The sequence below is a fragment of the Salvelinus alpinus genome, chromosome 11, assembly GCF_045679555.1.
Source record: "Salvelinus alpinus chromosome 11, SLU_Salpinus.1, whole genome shotgun sequence".
Lineage (NCBI taxonomy): Eukaryota > Metazoa > Chordata > Actinopteri > Salmoniformes > Salmonidae > Salvelinus > Salvelinus alpinus.
Genome location: NC_092096.1, coordinates 18,250,688 through 18,267,279, shown reverse-complemented (window position 1 = coordinate 18,267,279; position 16,592 = coordinate 18,250,688). Strand labels below are relative to the sequence as shown.

Genomic DNA, 16,592 nt, shown 5'->3' with positions numbered 1-16,592 from the left:
GGGGTTAGTATGACCCTCACCATCTCATGGGGTTAGGGGTTAGTATGACCCTCACCATCTCATGGGGTTAGGGGTTAGTATGACCCTCACCGTCTCATGGGGTTAGGGGTTAGTATGACCCTCACCATCTCGTGGGGTTAGGGGTTAGTATGACCCTCACCATCTCATGGAGTTAGGGGTTAGTATGACCCTCACCATCTCGTGGGGTTAGGGGTTAGGGGTTAGTATGACTCTCACCATCTCATGGGTTTAGGGGTTAGTATGACCCTCACCATCTCGTGGGGTTAGGGGTTAGGGGTTAGTATGACCCTCACCATCTCGTGGGGTTAGGGGTTAGTATGACCCTCACCATCTCGTGGGTTTAGTGTTAGGGGTTAGTATGACCCTCACCATCTCGTGGGGTTAGGGGTTAGTATGACCCTCACCATCTCGTGGGGTTAGGGGTTAGGGCTTAGTACGACTCTCACCATCTCGTGGGGTTAGGGGTTAGTATGACCCTCACCATATCGTGGGGTTAGGGGTTAGTACGACCCTCACCATCTCGTGGGGTTAGGGGTTAGGGCTTAGTACGACTCTCACCATCTCGTGGGGTTAAGGGTTAGTATGACCCTCACCATATCGTGGGGTTAGGGGTTAGTACGACCCTCACCATCTCGTGGGGTTAGGGGTTAGGGGTTAGTACGACCCTCACCATCTCGTGGGTAGTAGACAGTGGTCGACAGGCTGTAGGGTCCATCTCCTTTGGAGTTAAACGTCTTCACCTTCACTTGGAACTCCCTGACCTGGAAGTCGTTCGACTTGACCCTGAAAGAGGCGTCTCGATGGACGTAGCGTCGTGTCTCTGGGTCTGATATGGTCTCATACCACCAGTCAACATCATCATGAGGCTTGAAGGCCACAACGTAGCCAAACTTCTTACCATAGAAGTACTGCGGCTGTACGGGCTATGGATGGAAGATGACAGAGGAAGATCACATCCTTGTTATTTACCTAATCATCAAGACCCACAACATACCAAAATGACCAACATTTTGATTAAAAGCTGCTCAAAGAAAACCACATTAGTAACTTTAAGTAGATACCATAGATTTTGTATGAAACGTTATGGTAAAATACAGGTGGGTGTATTTAGACAAAAAGCACATTGCACATCAGAACAGAAACTAAAACAAGAGATGTACTAAAACAAATAATAAATAATTGATTAATTGGATCAGGTGGGTTGGTTACTGGCTGGAGCAAAAGCCTGCGTTCCGTGTAGTTCTGCACAACCAGGACTGAAGAACACTGGATCAGAACATGGTTAGAAGGGTTGAAATGTGTCAGAGGGAAGAGAGAAACTCAGACACCTACTGTCCATGTGATGACCAACTCTCCATCTTTACCCCCGTAGCCTCCAACGCTGGTCGGGGCCACCACAGGCACTAAGAGACACAGTGGAGTGTGTTTCCAACAGGTGTTATTAGACACTCACACACAAACACACACATTTCTTTGCAACAACAACATGTTAGTGTCCCAGGCTGGTCCCTACCTGCGTCCCAGGTTTTGATCTTCATCGAAGGGATGCTGGCCTCCCCGTCTCCAAACTCATTAGTAGCATAGACCCTAAACTCATACTCCATCCAGGGGTACAGGTCCACAACATCAGCCATCACTGACATGCTATCCAGGGCTGTAGGGGCTGAGAGAGAGAGTTGTATGTTCAGCATTAAAGGCTACTGTTTTCATATTGTTGCTGTCAGCGGTAGATAATTCTGCCCTCTGGTGGTAGACTCATGTACTTACAGGTGGATGCGTCCCTCCAGTCCACTTCAGTTAGTGCGTAGAAGTCTCTGGTCTGGATGGTGTACCCAAGGATGGGGCTGCCATGGTCGGCCCCTCGGTTCCACACCAACTTCACCGAGGTGTCCCTGATCTCCTCAACCCTCACCCCACCGGGAGGAGCGGGAAGACCTTTGACCTTGAGGTCTGCTGACGCGGTGACGTTGTCCACGACAGTCTGGGCTGTACAGGTGTAGCGTCCCTCGTGTCTTAACTGGGCATTCATTATCTTCAGCTCTCCACTGTCCTCACGATCCTGGATGGACAGAGACACAGGGTTAAACACTTCACACATTGGCACATCACCTGAGAAACAGGTGAATGTCAGTGTACTTCCTGAATATACTGAATTGATATGGAATTGAGCCCAACCCTGCTGGTTTGTGCTAATCCCTCCTACCATGATGCGTTCATAGTGCTTCCACTCTAGGTAGAAGTCGATGACCCTGAAATCCAGAGACCAGATGAAGGTGATGTCCAGACTGGGGTCAAAGGAGGCCTGGCACTGCAGATGCACCTCCTCTCCTACCATCACCTGAGTGTCCTCTGGGGCTACTGTGATCTGTGTCGCCTCTGTGTCACACACACATACCCACACACACACACACACACACACACACACACACACACACACACACACACACACACACACACACACACACACACACACACACACACACACACACACACACACACACACACACACACACAGTAGAGAAGACTGTTGACTCACACTGTGCAACATTATGCTGGCGGTACACAGACCCATCTTTAAAGGACAGTACTCATGTCCATACAGAATCGGAATGGGATCAAAGAATGAGACCAACAGATGGTTGACTGTCCCCAACGTACCCAATAACTACACATGAACATTCAAGGTAGATCAATACTAGGGCACATTTTAGACAGCTGTGTCAAGCTGGATGGAGAGTACTACCTGTGATGGTGAGAGTACTACCTGTGATGGTGAGAGTACTACCTGTGATGGTGAGAGTACTACCTGTGATGGTGAGAGTCCCCGTGCTGTTGGCCTTCCCTCTGTCATTCTCAGCTAAGCAGGTGTACACGCCCTCATCATTCCTGGTGGCGTTCAGGATCTCCAGACTCCCATCAAACATTATGGTGATACTATGGAGGGAAGGAAACACGCCATTCACAACCATACAGTATTGGATTTCTTTCAAAGGTTTGACAAGATTCTCCTACAGTTGCTGGGATGAATAACAAACTCAGATGTCAATCAATCAACCAATTAACCAACCAATCAACCAACCAACCAATCAATAAACCAATCAACCAACCAACCAATCAATAAATCACTCAATCAACCAACCAATCAACCAATAAACCAATCAACCAACCAACCAACCAATCAATCAATCAATAAACCAATCAATCAACCAACCAACCAACCAACCAATCAAACATTTGTATTTGTAGTGCTTTTACGTTTAAAAACAAATCCCACCAAGATGTCCTTATTTACCGTGAGTTGTTGAAGAGCACTTCTTTTCCCTTGGTCCAGGTGAACCTGGGTCTGGGGGCAGCTCTGGGTTTACACGCTATGACCACTCGGCCGTTGTTAGCTCCTAGAAGATACTTCTTCACTGGGTTCAACTCAAACGTCGGGGCACAAGCTGGGATGGGGCAGGGAAGTGGTTGGATGTAATTATCTATCAATGAGGACTGTGTGTATAACTGACAACTTTGTTGTTTCTATAGTTGATGACTATGTCGTTTTTTATATTCCCAGAATCAAAACTAGAAACACGGCGGTGGTGGTGTGCTCGTTAATGATACATATTGGTTTTCAAAGACGAACCAATGAGGTGCAGTTCAGGGCACAGACTAACCAATCACATGTAGTTTGGGTTACGGACTAACCAATCACACATAGTTTGTGTTACGGACTAACCAATCACACATAGTTTGTGTTACGGACTAACCAATCACATGTAGTTTGGGTTACGGACTAACCAATCACACGTATTTGTGTTACGGACTAACCAATCACACGTAGTTTGTGTTACGGACTAACCAATCAAACGTAGTTTGTGTTACGGATTAACCAATCACACATAGTTTGTGTTACGGACTAACCAATCACACGTAGTTTGTGTTACGGACTAACCAATCACACGTAGTTTGTGTTACGGACTAACCAATCACACGTAGTTTGTGTTATACACTCACCAATGACACGTAGTTTGTGTTACGGATTAACCAATCACACGTAGTTTGTGTTACGGACTAACCAATCACACGTAGTTTGTGTTATACACTCACCAATGACACGTAGTTTGTGTTACGGACTAACCAATCACACGTAGTTTGTGTTACGGATTAACCAATCACACGTAGTTTGTGTTACGGACTAACCAATCACACGTAGTTTGTGTTACGGACTAACCAATCACACGTAGTTTGTGTTATACACTCACCAATGACACGTAGTTTGTGTTACGGACTAACCAATCACACGTAGTTTGTGTTACGGATTAACCAATCACACGTAGTTTGTGTTACGGACTAACCAATCACACGTAGTTTGTGTTACGGACTAACCAATCACACGTAGTTTGTGTTATACACTCACCAATGACACGTAGCTCAGCGCTGGCGTAGATGATCCCCCAGTAGTTCTCAGCGATACACTGGTACATCCCAGAGTCTTCAAACGTCAGACTGGAGAACTTCAGCTCACCTTTACCATACTGGGAAAGAATTAGTACTAGATAAGATGGTGCCCATCTGTCCTATTGAATTAGAACTAGATAAGATGGTGCCCATCTTTCCTATTGAATCAGTACTAGATAAGATGGTGCCGATCTGTCCTATTGAATTAGTACTAGATAAGATGGTGCCCATCTGTCCTATTGAATTAGTACTAGATAAGATGGTGCCCATCTGTCCTATTGAATTAGTACTAGATAAGATGGTGCCCATCTGTCCTATTGAATTAGTACTAGATAAGATGGTGCCCATCTGTCCTATTGAATTAGTACTAGATAAGATGGTGCCCATCTGTCCTATTGAATTAGTACTAGATAAGATGGTGCCCATCTGTCCTATTGAATTAGTACTAGATAAGATGGTGCCCATCTGTCCTATTGAATTAGTACTAGATAAGATGGTGCCCATCTGTCCTATTGAATTAGTACTAGATAAGATGGTGCCCATCTGTCCTATTGAATTAGTACTAGATAAGATGGTGCCCATCTATCCTATTGAATTAGTACTAAATAAGATGGTGCCCATCTGTCCTATTGAATTAGTACTAGATAAGATGGTGCCAATCTGTCCTATTGAATTAGTACTAGATAAGATGGTGCCCATCTTTCCTATTGAATTAGTACTAGATAAGATGGTGCCCATCTGTCCTATTGAATTAGTACTAGATAAGATGGTGCCCATCTGTCCTATTGAATTAGTACTAGATAAGATGGTGCCCATCTGTCCTATTGAATCAGTACTAGATAAGATGGTGACCATCTGTCCTATTGAATTAGTACTAGATAAGATGGTGCCCATCTGTCCTATTGAATCAGTACTAGATAAGATGGTGCCCATCTGTCCTATTGAATTAGTACTAGATAAGATGGTGCCGATCTGTCTTATTGAATTAGTACTAGATAAGATGGTGCCAATCATTCTTATTGAATTAGTACTAGATAAGATGGTGCCCATCTGTCCTATTGAATTAGTACTAGATAAGATGGTGCCCATCTTTCCTATTGAATCAGTACTAGATAAGATGGTGCCGATCTGTCCTATTGAATTAGTACTAGATAAGATGGTGCCCATCTGTCCTATTGAATTAGTACTAGATAAGATGGTGCCCATCTGTCCTATTGAATTAGTACTAGATAAGATGGTGCCCATCTGTCCTATTGAATTATTACTAGATAAGATGGTGCCCATCTGTCCTATTGAATTAGTACTAGATAAGATGGTGCCCATCTGTCCTATTGAATTATTGGACTATTGGATCTTGTCACTACCTGTTGACTACCTGTTGAGTCTGCAGACGTGTTGCTGTGCGTTTTGCTGCCAACTTTACTTTACTTTGCTAGCTGACAACTTTACGTTTTTTTTGTTTTGTTTTTAATTACCGTTTATATTTTTAGTTTTTCCATCGCAACTTTCTTCCCTCATTCAACTTTTTCACTCCGGACGCTTTATCTGGACATGGTTCGTCAACACCTTCAACAGCCGAAGCTAAGTACTAACATTAACATGATGTCTTTTAATTGCAGTCGCTGTACTCATAATATACAGGAGAACGATCGCCGTACGGCGAGAATAGCTGTGCTACAAGCCCAGCTTCAGACGCAATCGTTAGGCAAGGGTAATTTCAGTGTAGGAAAGGAAGAAACAGCGTCTGTGCCACCAGTAAGTACAGATAGTAACGTTAGTATAAACCCCCCCGCACAGTCCCCGCAGCCGGACAACTTTCTCATGGCTTCTGGAGGGAAATGCTGTTGGAATGCTCAACCGGTGTCGCTCATTCAGCCGACAGAAACTTTCAACCGGTTCTCCCCATTATGTAGCGAGTCGGAGTCTGAGTCTGAGTTTTCTCTTGTCTCTACTCCTCCCGTTACGGGGTCTGAGACGCCGAAGGCTCCCACCATTAGCTCTGACAAATTGAAAACCCTAGTCATTGGCGACTCCATTACCCGCAGTATTAGACTTAAAGCGAATCACCCAGCGATCATACACTGTTTACCAGGGGGCAGGGCTACCGACGTTAAGGCTAATCTAAAGATGGTGCTGGCTAAAGCTAAATCTGGCGAGTGTAGAGAGTATAGAGATATTGTTATCCACGTCGGCACCAACGATGTTAGGATGAAACAGTCAGAGGTCACCAAGTGCAACATAGCTTCAGCGTGTAAATCAGCTAGAAAGATGTGTCGGCATCGAGTAATTGTCTCTGGCCCCCTCCCAGTTAGGGGGAGTGACGAGCTCTACAGCAGAGTCTCAGCACTCAATCGCTGGTTGAAAACTGTTTTCTGCCCCTCCCAAAAGATAGAATTTGTAGATAATTGGCCCTCTTTCTGGGACTCACCCACAAACAGGACCAAGCCTGACCTGCTGAGGAGTGACGGACTCCATCCTAGCTGGAGGGGTGCTCTCATCTTATCTACCAACATAGATAGGGCTCTAACTCCTCTAGCCCCACAATGAAATAGGGTGCAGGCCAGGCAGCAGGCTGTTAGCCAACCTGCCAGCTTAGTGGAGTCTGCCAATAGCACAGTCAGTGTAGTCAGCTCAGCCATACCCATTGAGACTGTGTCTGTGCCTCGACCTAGGTTGGGCAAAACTAAACATGGCGGTGTTCGCCTTAGCAATCTTATTAGGATAAAGACCTCCTCCATTCCTGCCATTATTGAAAGAGATCGTGATACCTCACATCTCAAAATAGGGTTACTTAATGTTAGATCCCTCACTTCAAAGGCAGTCATAGTCAATGAACTAATCACTGATCATAATCTTGATGTGATTGGCCTGACTGAAACATGGCTTAAGCCTGATGAATTTACTGTGTTAAATGAGGCCTCACCTCCTGGTTACACTAGTGACCATATCCCCCGTGCATCCCGCAAAGGCGGAGGTGTTGCTAACATTTACGATAGCAAATTTCAATTTACAAAAAAAAAAATGGCGTTTTCGTCTTTTGAGCTTCTAGTCATGAAATCTATGCAGCCTACTCAATCACTTTTTATAGCTACTGTTTACAGGCCTCCTGGGCCATATACAGCGTTCCTCTCTGAGTTTCCTGAATTCCTATCAGACCTTGTAGTCATAGCAGATCATATTCTAATTTTTGGTGATTTTAATATTCACATGGAGAAGTCCACAGACCCACTCCAAAAGTATTTCGGAGCCATCATCGACTCAGTGGGTTTTGTCCAACATGTCTCTGGACCTACTCACTGCCACAGTCATACTCTGGACCTAGTTTTGTCCCATGGAATAAATGTTGTAGATCTTAATGTTTTTCCACATAATCCTGGACTATCGGACCACCATTTTATTACGTTTGCAATCGCAACAAATAATCTGCTCAGACCCCAACCAAGGAGCATCAAAAGTCGTGCTATAAATTCTCAGACAACACAAAAATTCCTTGATGCCCTTCCAGACTCCTTCTGCCTACCCAAGGACATCAGAGGACAAAAATCAGTTAACCACCTAACTGAGGAACTCAATTTAACCTTGCGCAATACCCTAGATGCAGTTGCACCCCTAAAAACGAAAAACATTTGTCATAAGAAACTAGCTCCCTGGTATACAGAAAATACCCGAGCTTTGAAGCAAGCTTCCAGGAAATTGGAACGGAAATGGCGCCACACCAAACTGGAAGTCTTCCGACTAGCTTGGAAAGACAGTACCGTGCAGTACCGAAGAGCCCTCACTGCTGCTCGATCATCCTACTTTTCCAACTTAATCGAGGAAAATAAGAACAATCCAAAATTTCTTTTTGATACTGTTGCGAAACTAACTAAAAAGCAGCATTCCCCAAGAGAGGATGGCTTTCACTTCAGCAGTAATAAATTCATGAACTTCTTTGAGGAAAAGATCATGACCATTAGAAAGCAAATTACGGACTCCTCTTTGAATCTGCGTATTCCTCCAGGGCTTAGCTGTCCTGGATCCGCACAGCTCTGCGAGGGCCTGGGATCGGGAGAGACACTTAAGTGTTTTAGTACTATATCTCTTGACACAATGATGAAAATAATCATGGCCTCTAAACCTTCAAGCTGCATACTGGATCCTATTCCTACTAAACTGCTGAAGGAGCTGCTTCCTGTGCTTGGCCCTCCTATGTTGAACATAATAAACAGCTCTCTATCCACCGGATGTGTACCAGACTCACTAAAAGTGGCAGTGATAAAGCCTCTCTTGAAAAAGCCAAACCTTGACCCGGAAAATATAAAAAACTATCGGCCTATATCGAATCTTCCATTCCTCTCAAAAATTTTAGAAAAAGCTGTTGCGCAGCAACTCACTGCCTTTCTGAAGACAAACAATGTATACGAAATGCTTCAGTCTGGTTTTAGACCCCATCATAGCACTGAGACTGCACTTGTGAAGGTGGTAAATGACCTTTTAATGGCGTCAGACCGAGGCTCTGCATCTGTCCTCGTGCTACTAGACCTTAGTGCTGCCTTTGACACCATCGATCACCATATTCTTTTGGAGAGACTGGAAACCCAAATTGGTCTACACGGACAAGTTCTGGCCTGGTTTAGATCTTACCTGTCGGAAAGATATCAGTTTGTCTCTGTGAATGGTCTGTCCTCTGACAAATCAACTGTACATTTCGGTGTTCCTCAAGGTTCCGTTTTAGGACCACTATTGTTTTCACTATATATTTTACCTCTTGGGGATGTTATTCGAAAACATAATGTTAACTTTCACTGCTATGCGGATGACACACAGCTGTACATTTCAATGAAACATGGTGAAGCCCCAAAATTGCCCTCGCTAGAAGCCTGTGTTTCAGACATAAGGAAGTGGATGGCTGACAACTTTCTACTTTTAAACTCGGACAAAACAGAGATGCTTGTTCTAGGTCCCAAGAAACAAAGAGATCTTCTGTTAAATCTGACAATTCATCTTGATGGTTGTAAAGTCGTCTCAAATAAAACTGTGAAGGACCTCGGCGTTACTCTTGACCCTGATCTCTCTTTTGACGAACACATCAAGACTGTTTCAAGGACAGCTTTTTTCCATCTACGTAACATTGCAAAAATCAGAAATTTTCTGTCCAAAAATGATGCAGAAAAATTAATCCATGCATTTGTTACTTCTAGGTTAGACTACTGCAATGCTCTACTTTCCGGCTACCCGGATAAAGCACTAAATAAACTTCAGTTAGTGCTAAATACGGCTGCTAGAATCCTGACTAGAACCAAGAAATTTGATCACATTACTCCAGTGCTAGCTTCCCTACACTGGCTTCCTGTTAAGGCAAGGGCTGATTTCAAGGTTTTACTGTTAACCTATAAAGCGTTACATGGGCTTGCTCCTACCTATCTTTCCGAGTTGGTCCTGCCGTACATACCAATACGTACGCTACGGTCACAAGACGCAGGCCTCCTAATTGTCCCTAGAATTTCTAAGCAAACAGCGGGAGGCAGGGCTTTCTCCTATAGATCTCCATTTTTATGGAACAGTCTGCCTACCCATGTGAGAGACGCAGACTCGGTCTCAACCTTTAAGTCTTTACTGAAGACTTATCTCTTCAGTAGGTCATATGGTTGAGTGTAGTCTGGCCCAGGAGTGTGAAGGTGAACGGAAAGGCTCTGGAGCAACGAACCGCCCTTGCTGTCTCTGCCAGGCCGGTTCCCCTCTCTCCACTGGGATTCTCTGCCTCTAACCCTGTTACAGGGGCTGAGTCACTGGCTTGCTGGTGCTCTTTCATGCCGTCCCTAGGAGGGGTGCGTCACTTGAGTGGGTTGAGTTACTGACGTGATCTTCCTGTCTGGGTTGGCGCCCCCCCTTGGTTTGTGCTGTGGTGGAGACCTTTGTGGGTTATACTCGGCCTTGTCTCCGGATTGTAATGTTGGTGGTTGAGGATTTCCCTCTAGTGGTGCGGGGGCTGTGCTTTGGCAAAGTGGGTGGGGTTATATCCTTCCTGTTTGGCCCTGTCCGGGGGTTTCTTCGGATGGGGCCACAGTGTCTCCTGACCGCTCCTGTCTCAGCCTCCAGTATTTATGCTGCAGTAGTTTATGTGTCGGGGGGCTAGGGTCAGTTGGTTACCTGGAGTACTTCTCCTGTCTTATCCAGTGTCCTGTGTGAATTTAAGTATGCTCTCTCTAATTCTTTCGTTCTCTCTTTCTCTCTGAGAACCTGAGCCCTAGGACCATATGTCAGGACTACCGGGCATGATGACACCTTGCTGTCCCCAGTCCGCCTGGCCTTGCTGCTATTCCAGTTTCAACTGTTCTGCCTGCGGTTACGGAACCCCTACCTGTCCCAGACCTGCTGTTTTCAACTCTTAATGATCGGCTATGAAAAGCCAACTGAGATTTATTCCTGATTATTATTTGACCATGCTTGTCATTTATGAACATTTTGAAAATCTTGGCGCTCTCTAATTTTCTCCTTCTCTCTTTCTTTCTCTCGGAGGACCTGAGCCCTAGGACCATACGTCGGGACTACCGGCCGTGGTGACTCCTTGCTGTCCCCAGTCCGCCTGGCCTTGCTGCTATTCCAGTTTCAACTGTTCTGCCTGCGGTTATGGAACCCCTACCTGTCCCAGACCTGCTGTTTTCAACTCTTAATGATCGGCTATGAAAAGCCAACTGAGATTTATTCCTGATTATTATTTGACCATGCTTGTCATTTATGAACATTTTGAAAATCTTGGCTCTCTCTAATTTTCTCCTTCTCTCTTTCTTTCTCTCGGAGGACCTGGGCCCTAGGACCATGCGTCGGGACTGCCGCCCGTGGTGACTCCTTGCTGTCCCCAGTCCGCCTGGCCTTGCTGCTATTCCAGTTTCAGCTGTTCTGCCTGCGGTTATGGAACCGCCACCTGTCCCAGACCTGTTGTTTTTCAACTCTTGATGATCGGCTATGAAAAGCCAACTGAAAATTATTCATGATTATTATTTGACCATGCTTGTCACTTATGAACATTTTTGAACATCTTGGCATAGTTCTGTTATAATCTCCACCCGGCACAGCCAGAAGAGGACTGGCCACCCCTCATAGCCTGGTTCCTCTCTAGGTTTCTTCCTAGGTTTTGGCCTTTCTAGGGATTTTTTCCTAGCCACCGTGCTTCTACACCTGCATTACTAGCTGTTTGGGGTTTTAGGCTGGGTGTCTGTACAGCACTTCGAGATATTAGCTGATGTACGAAGGGCTATATAAAATAAAATTGAATTGAATTAGTACTAGATAAGATGGTGCCCATCTGTCCTATTGAATTAGTACTAGATAAGATGGTGCCAATCTGTCCTATTGAATTAGTACTAGATAAGATGGTGCCCATCATTCCTATTGAATTAGTACTAGATAAGATGGTGCCCATCTGTCCTATTGAATTAGTACTAGATAAGATGGTGCGTATCTGTCCTATTGAATTAGTACTAGATAAGATGGTGCCCATCTGTCCTATTGAATCAGTACTAGATAAGATGGTGCCCATCTGTCCTATTGAATTAGTACTAGATAAGATGGTGCCGATCTGTCCTATTGAATCAGTACTAGATAAGATGGTGCCCATCTGTCCTATTGAATTAGTACTAGATAAGATGGTGCCGATCTGTCCTATTGAATTAGTACTAGATAAGATGGTGCCCATCTGTCCTATTGAATTAGTACTAGATAAGATGGTGCCCATCTGTCCTATTGAATTAGTACTAGATAAGATGGTGCCCATCTGTCCTATTGAATTAGTACTAGATAAGATGGTGCCCATCTGTCCTATTGAATTAGTACTAGATAAGATGGTGCCCATCTGTCCTATTGAATTAGTACTAGATAAGATGGTGCCCATCTGTCCTATTGAATTAGTACTAGATAAGATGGTGCCCATCTGTCCTATTGAATTAGTACTAGATAAGATGGTGCCCATCTGCCCTATTGAATTAGTACTAGATAAGATGGTGCCCATCTGTCCTATTGAATTAGTACTAGATAAGATGGTGCCAATCTGTCCTATTGAATTAGTACTAGATAAGATGGTGCCCATCTTTCCTATTGAATTAGTACTAGATAAGATGGTGCCGATCTGTCCTATTGAATCAGTACTAGATAAGATGGTGCCCATCTTTCCTATTGAATTAGTACTAGATAAGATGGTGCCCATCTGTCCTATTGAATTAGTACTAGATAAGATGGTGCCCATCTGTCCTATTGAATTAGTACTAGATAAGATGGTGCCCATCTGTCCTATTGAATCAGTACTAGATAAGATGGTGCCCATCTGTCCTATTGAATTAGTACTAGATAAGATGGTGCCGATCTGTCCTATTGAATCAGTACTAGATAAGATGGTGCCCATCTGTCCTATTGAATCAGTACTAGATAAGATGGTGCCCATCTGTCCTATTGAATTAGTACTAGATAAGATGGTGCCGATCTGTCTTATTGAATTAGTACTAGATAAGATGGTGCCAATCATTCTTATTGAATTAGTACTAGATAAGATGGTGCCCATCTGTCCTATTGAATTAGTACTAGATAAGATGGCGCCGATCTGTCCTATTGAATCAGTACTAGATAAGATGGTGTTCATCTGTCTTATTGAATTAGTACTAGATAAGATGGTGCCCATCTGTCCTATTGAATCAGTACTAGATAAGATGGTGCCCATCTGTCCTATTGAATTAGTACTAGATAAGATGGTGCCGATCTGTCTTATTGAATTAGTACTAGATAAGATGGTGCCAATCATTCTTATTGAATTAGTACTAGATAAGATGGTGCCCATCTGTCCTATTGAATCAGTACTAGATAAGATGGTGACCATCTGTCCTATTGAATTAGTACTAGATAAGATGGCACCGATCTGTCCTATTGAATTAGTACTAGATAAGATAGTGCCCATCTTTCCTATTGAATTAGTACTAGATAAGATGGTGCCGATCTGTCCTATTGAATTAGTACTAAATAAGATGGTGCCCATCTGTCCTATTGAATTAGTACTAGATAAGATGGTGCCCATCTTTCCTATTGAATTAGTACTAGATAAGATGGTGCAAATCTTTCCCACTGAATTAGTACTAGATAAGATGGTGCCAATCTTTCCTATTGAATTGAGATCAAGTCCAGCTTATTTCACTATCCTTATACAGTGGATCTACACAACAGATGTAAATGAACTGTGTTAGGTGTTAATTATAACACCTACCACAAAAGCATGCCAGCAGAGACCCATAGACTTCCAGTCATTGCGCTATCGCTAGTTAGCATTGGCTCGCAAAACTACCTCTAACTTCCTTCATACTGGACACAGAGACATACAAATGGTATCCACAAATTCATCTGACTGTGAGGAAGTAGATACATGTATCCCTTTAAGAATGTTGTGATCATCTGTCCAACAGGAAGTATCCCTTTAAAGAATGACAGCCAGCAGGGAGAGGACGGGCATCTTTACCGAGTATCCATCCTTGAGCCATCGGATGTATGGGACAGGCTTCCCGTTAGCTACACAGGACATGGTGTGTTCTGACCCTATGTCCTTCTGGGTGTTGTTGATGGTCACAGCCCACTCCGGAGCAGCTGTCAATCAAAACATCATTTAAAATGCTGAAACACATACACACTACAATGAAACCATGTATATGTTTTGGTTTACAGTAAATCATATCTTAGTGTTAGTGGTACTAACATTGTAATGCAAAGTCTTAGAAGCAAGTGCTACGTACTGTATATCAGATCTGTTATTGTAACACTGCAGAGATGGAGTTTGGTATCTTACCCTCTACATAGAGCCACGCCTGATGCCAGTCCTGCCATTTCTGGTTGATGGCCTCACACTCGTACCCTGCTGAGTCTTCATACTGGACGTTGTAGAGGTGGAGCAGAGCTCCAGACATGCTGACCTGAGCGCTAGCAGGCAGGTCGGTAGCACCTATCTTCCTCCAGACGATATGAGGGGCCGGACTGGACGCAAAGACAACAGGAGAAGAAGAAACTAACTAAGCACGGCTATGTCCCAAATGGTAGGCCTTGTGTCTTTATGAAGGCTTAATGAATCCTCCATAAGCCCTTTATAAGGCATACGTAACTGTTTCACAAAATATGTATAAGCAAATGGATGCCATCTTCTCTAGTTACAGTGATACAAGTGAACAAAAGTCCCCAATGTGTTGGTGTTTGTTTCATCAGTCGCTAAATATCTGTCATTTCCATATTCTGACTCACTTTCCCAGAGCGAAGCACTCCAGTGTGACGTTGTAGTTGAGCATAGCTGTGGTGTCAGGGAACTTCACCACGAGGTCGGCCTTGTACCTCTTCTCTGGGGCTGTGGGGACGAAAGGGTCATAGGTCAACACTATGGAGTTGCCCAAAAGACATTGATGTATGGTCACTTTTTGTGTTTTTTCCCAGCCTAATGTCTAGGGATAGATTTCACAGAGTGTAACATGATCCCAGATCTGTGGCTAAGATGCACCTCTACCTAGACACTGATCTAAGGTCAGTTTTGTGTCTTTCCATCTAAAGAAACATCTTAGATTTTGGGGAGGGTTGAAGCTGATCCTAGATCTGAGCCTAGGCGTAACATCTACCCGGAGCTGAAGACAAAGCAAAGACAATGGTCAAAAGTAGCGCACTATATAGGTAACACAGCTATAAACTAGTGTACTATATAGGTAACACAGCTATAAACTAGTGTACTATATAGGTAACACAGCTATAAACTAGTGTACTATATACTGTAGGTAACACAGCTATAAACGAGTGTACTATATAGGTAACACAGCTATAAAGTAGTGTACTATATACTGTAGGTAACACAGCTATAAACGAGTGTACTATATAGGTAACACAGCTATAAACTAGTGTACTATATACTGTAGGTAACACATGTATAAACTAGTGTACTATATAGGTAACACAGCTATAAACTAGTGTACTATATAGGTAACACAGCTTTAAACTAGTGTACTATATACTGTAGGTAACACATGTATAAACTAGTGTACTATATAGGTAACACAGCTATAAACTAGTGTACTATATAGGTAACACAGCTATAAACTAGTGTACTATATACTGTAGGTAACACATGTATAAACTAGTGTACTATATAGGTAACACAGCTATAAACTAGTGTACTATATACTGTAGGTAACACTGGTATAAACTAGTGTACTATATAGGTAACACAGCTATAAACTAGTGTACTATATACTGTAGGTAACACATGTATAAACTAGTGTACTATATAGGTAACACAGCTATAAATGAGTGTACTATATAGGTAACACAGCTATAAACTAGTGTACTATATACTGTAGGTAACACATGTATAAACTAGTGTACTATATAGGTAACACAGCTATAAACTAGTGTACTATATAGGTAACACAGCTTTAAACTAGTGTACTATATACTGTAGGTAACACAGCTATAGGCTAGTGTAATATATAGGTAACACAGCTATAAACTAGTGTACTATATACTGTAGGTAACACAGCTATAAACTAGTGTACTATATAGGTAACACAGCTATAAACGAGTGTACTATATACTGTAGGTAACACAGCTATAAACTAATGTACTATATAGGTAACACAGCTATAAACTAGTGTACTATATACTGTATGTAACACAGCTATAGGCTAGTGTACTATATAGGTAACACAGCTATAAACTAGTGTACTATATACTGTAGGTAACAGAGCTATAAACTAGTGTACTATATACTGTAGGTAACAGAGCTATAAACTAGTGTACTATATAGGTAACACAGCTATAAACTAGTGTACTATATACTGTAGGTAACATAGCTATAAACTAGTGTCCTACATAGGTAACACAGCTATAAACTAGTGTACTATATAGGTAACACAGCTATAAACTAGTGTACTATATACTGTAGGTAACAGCGCTATAAACTAGTGTACTATATACTGTAGGTAACACAGCTATAAACTAGTGTACTATATAGGTAACACAGCTATAGGCTAGTGTACTATATACTGTAGGTAACACAGCTATAAACTAGTGTACTATATAGGTAACACAGCTATAAACTAGTGTACTATATACTGTAGGTAACACAGCTATAAACTAGTGTACTA

The 16,592-nt window shown here is 43.0% G+C and overlaps 1 protein-coding gene across 5 annotated transcripts in view; it reads right to left on the bottom strand.

The window, feature by feature from the left end:
* Positions 1–16,592, bottom strand: part of cntn1b (contactin 1b) — a 45,756-nt gene that overhangs the window by 7,883 nt on the left and 21,281 nt on the right. For all 5 annotated transcript variants that reach the window (XM_071331914.1, XM_071331915.1, XM_071331917.1 and 2 more), the window contains 11 exons: positions 14,710–14,809; positions 14,264–14,448; positions 13,940–14,064; positions 4,424–4,541; positions 3,314–3,464; positions 2,828–2,955; positions 2,225–2,397; positions 1,789–2,080; positions 1,535–1,684; positions 1,354–1,424; positions 692–944 (listed from right to left, as the gene is read on the bottom strand). In XM_071331914.1, the coding sequence (XP_071188015.1) occupies positions 692–944; positions 1,354–1,424; positions 1,535–1,684; positions 1,789–2,080; positions 2,225–2,397; positions 2,828–2,955; positions 3,314–3,464; positions 4,424–4,541; positions 13,940–14,064; positions 14,264–14,448; positions 14,710–14,809 (1,746 nt within the window). The remainder of the gene's footprint in view (positions 1–691; positions 945–1,353; positions 1,425–1,534; positions 1,685–1,788; positions 2,081–2,224; positions 2,398–2,827; positions 2,956–3,313; positions 3,465–4,423; positions 4,542–13,939; positions 14,065–14,263; positions 14,449–14,709; positions 14,810–16,592) is intronic.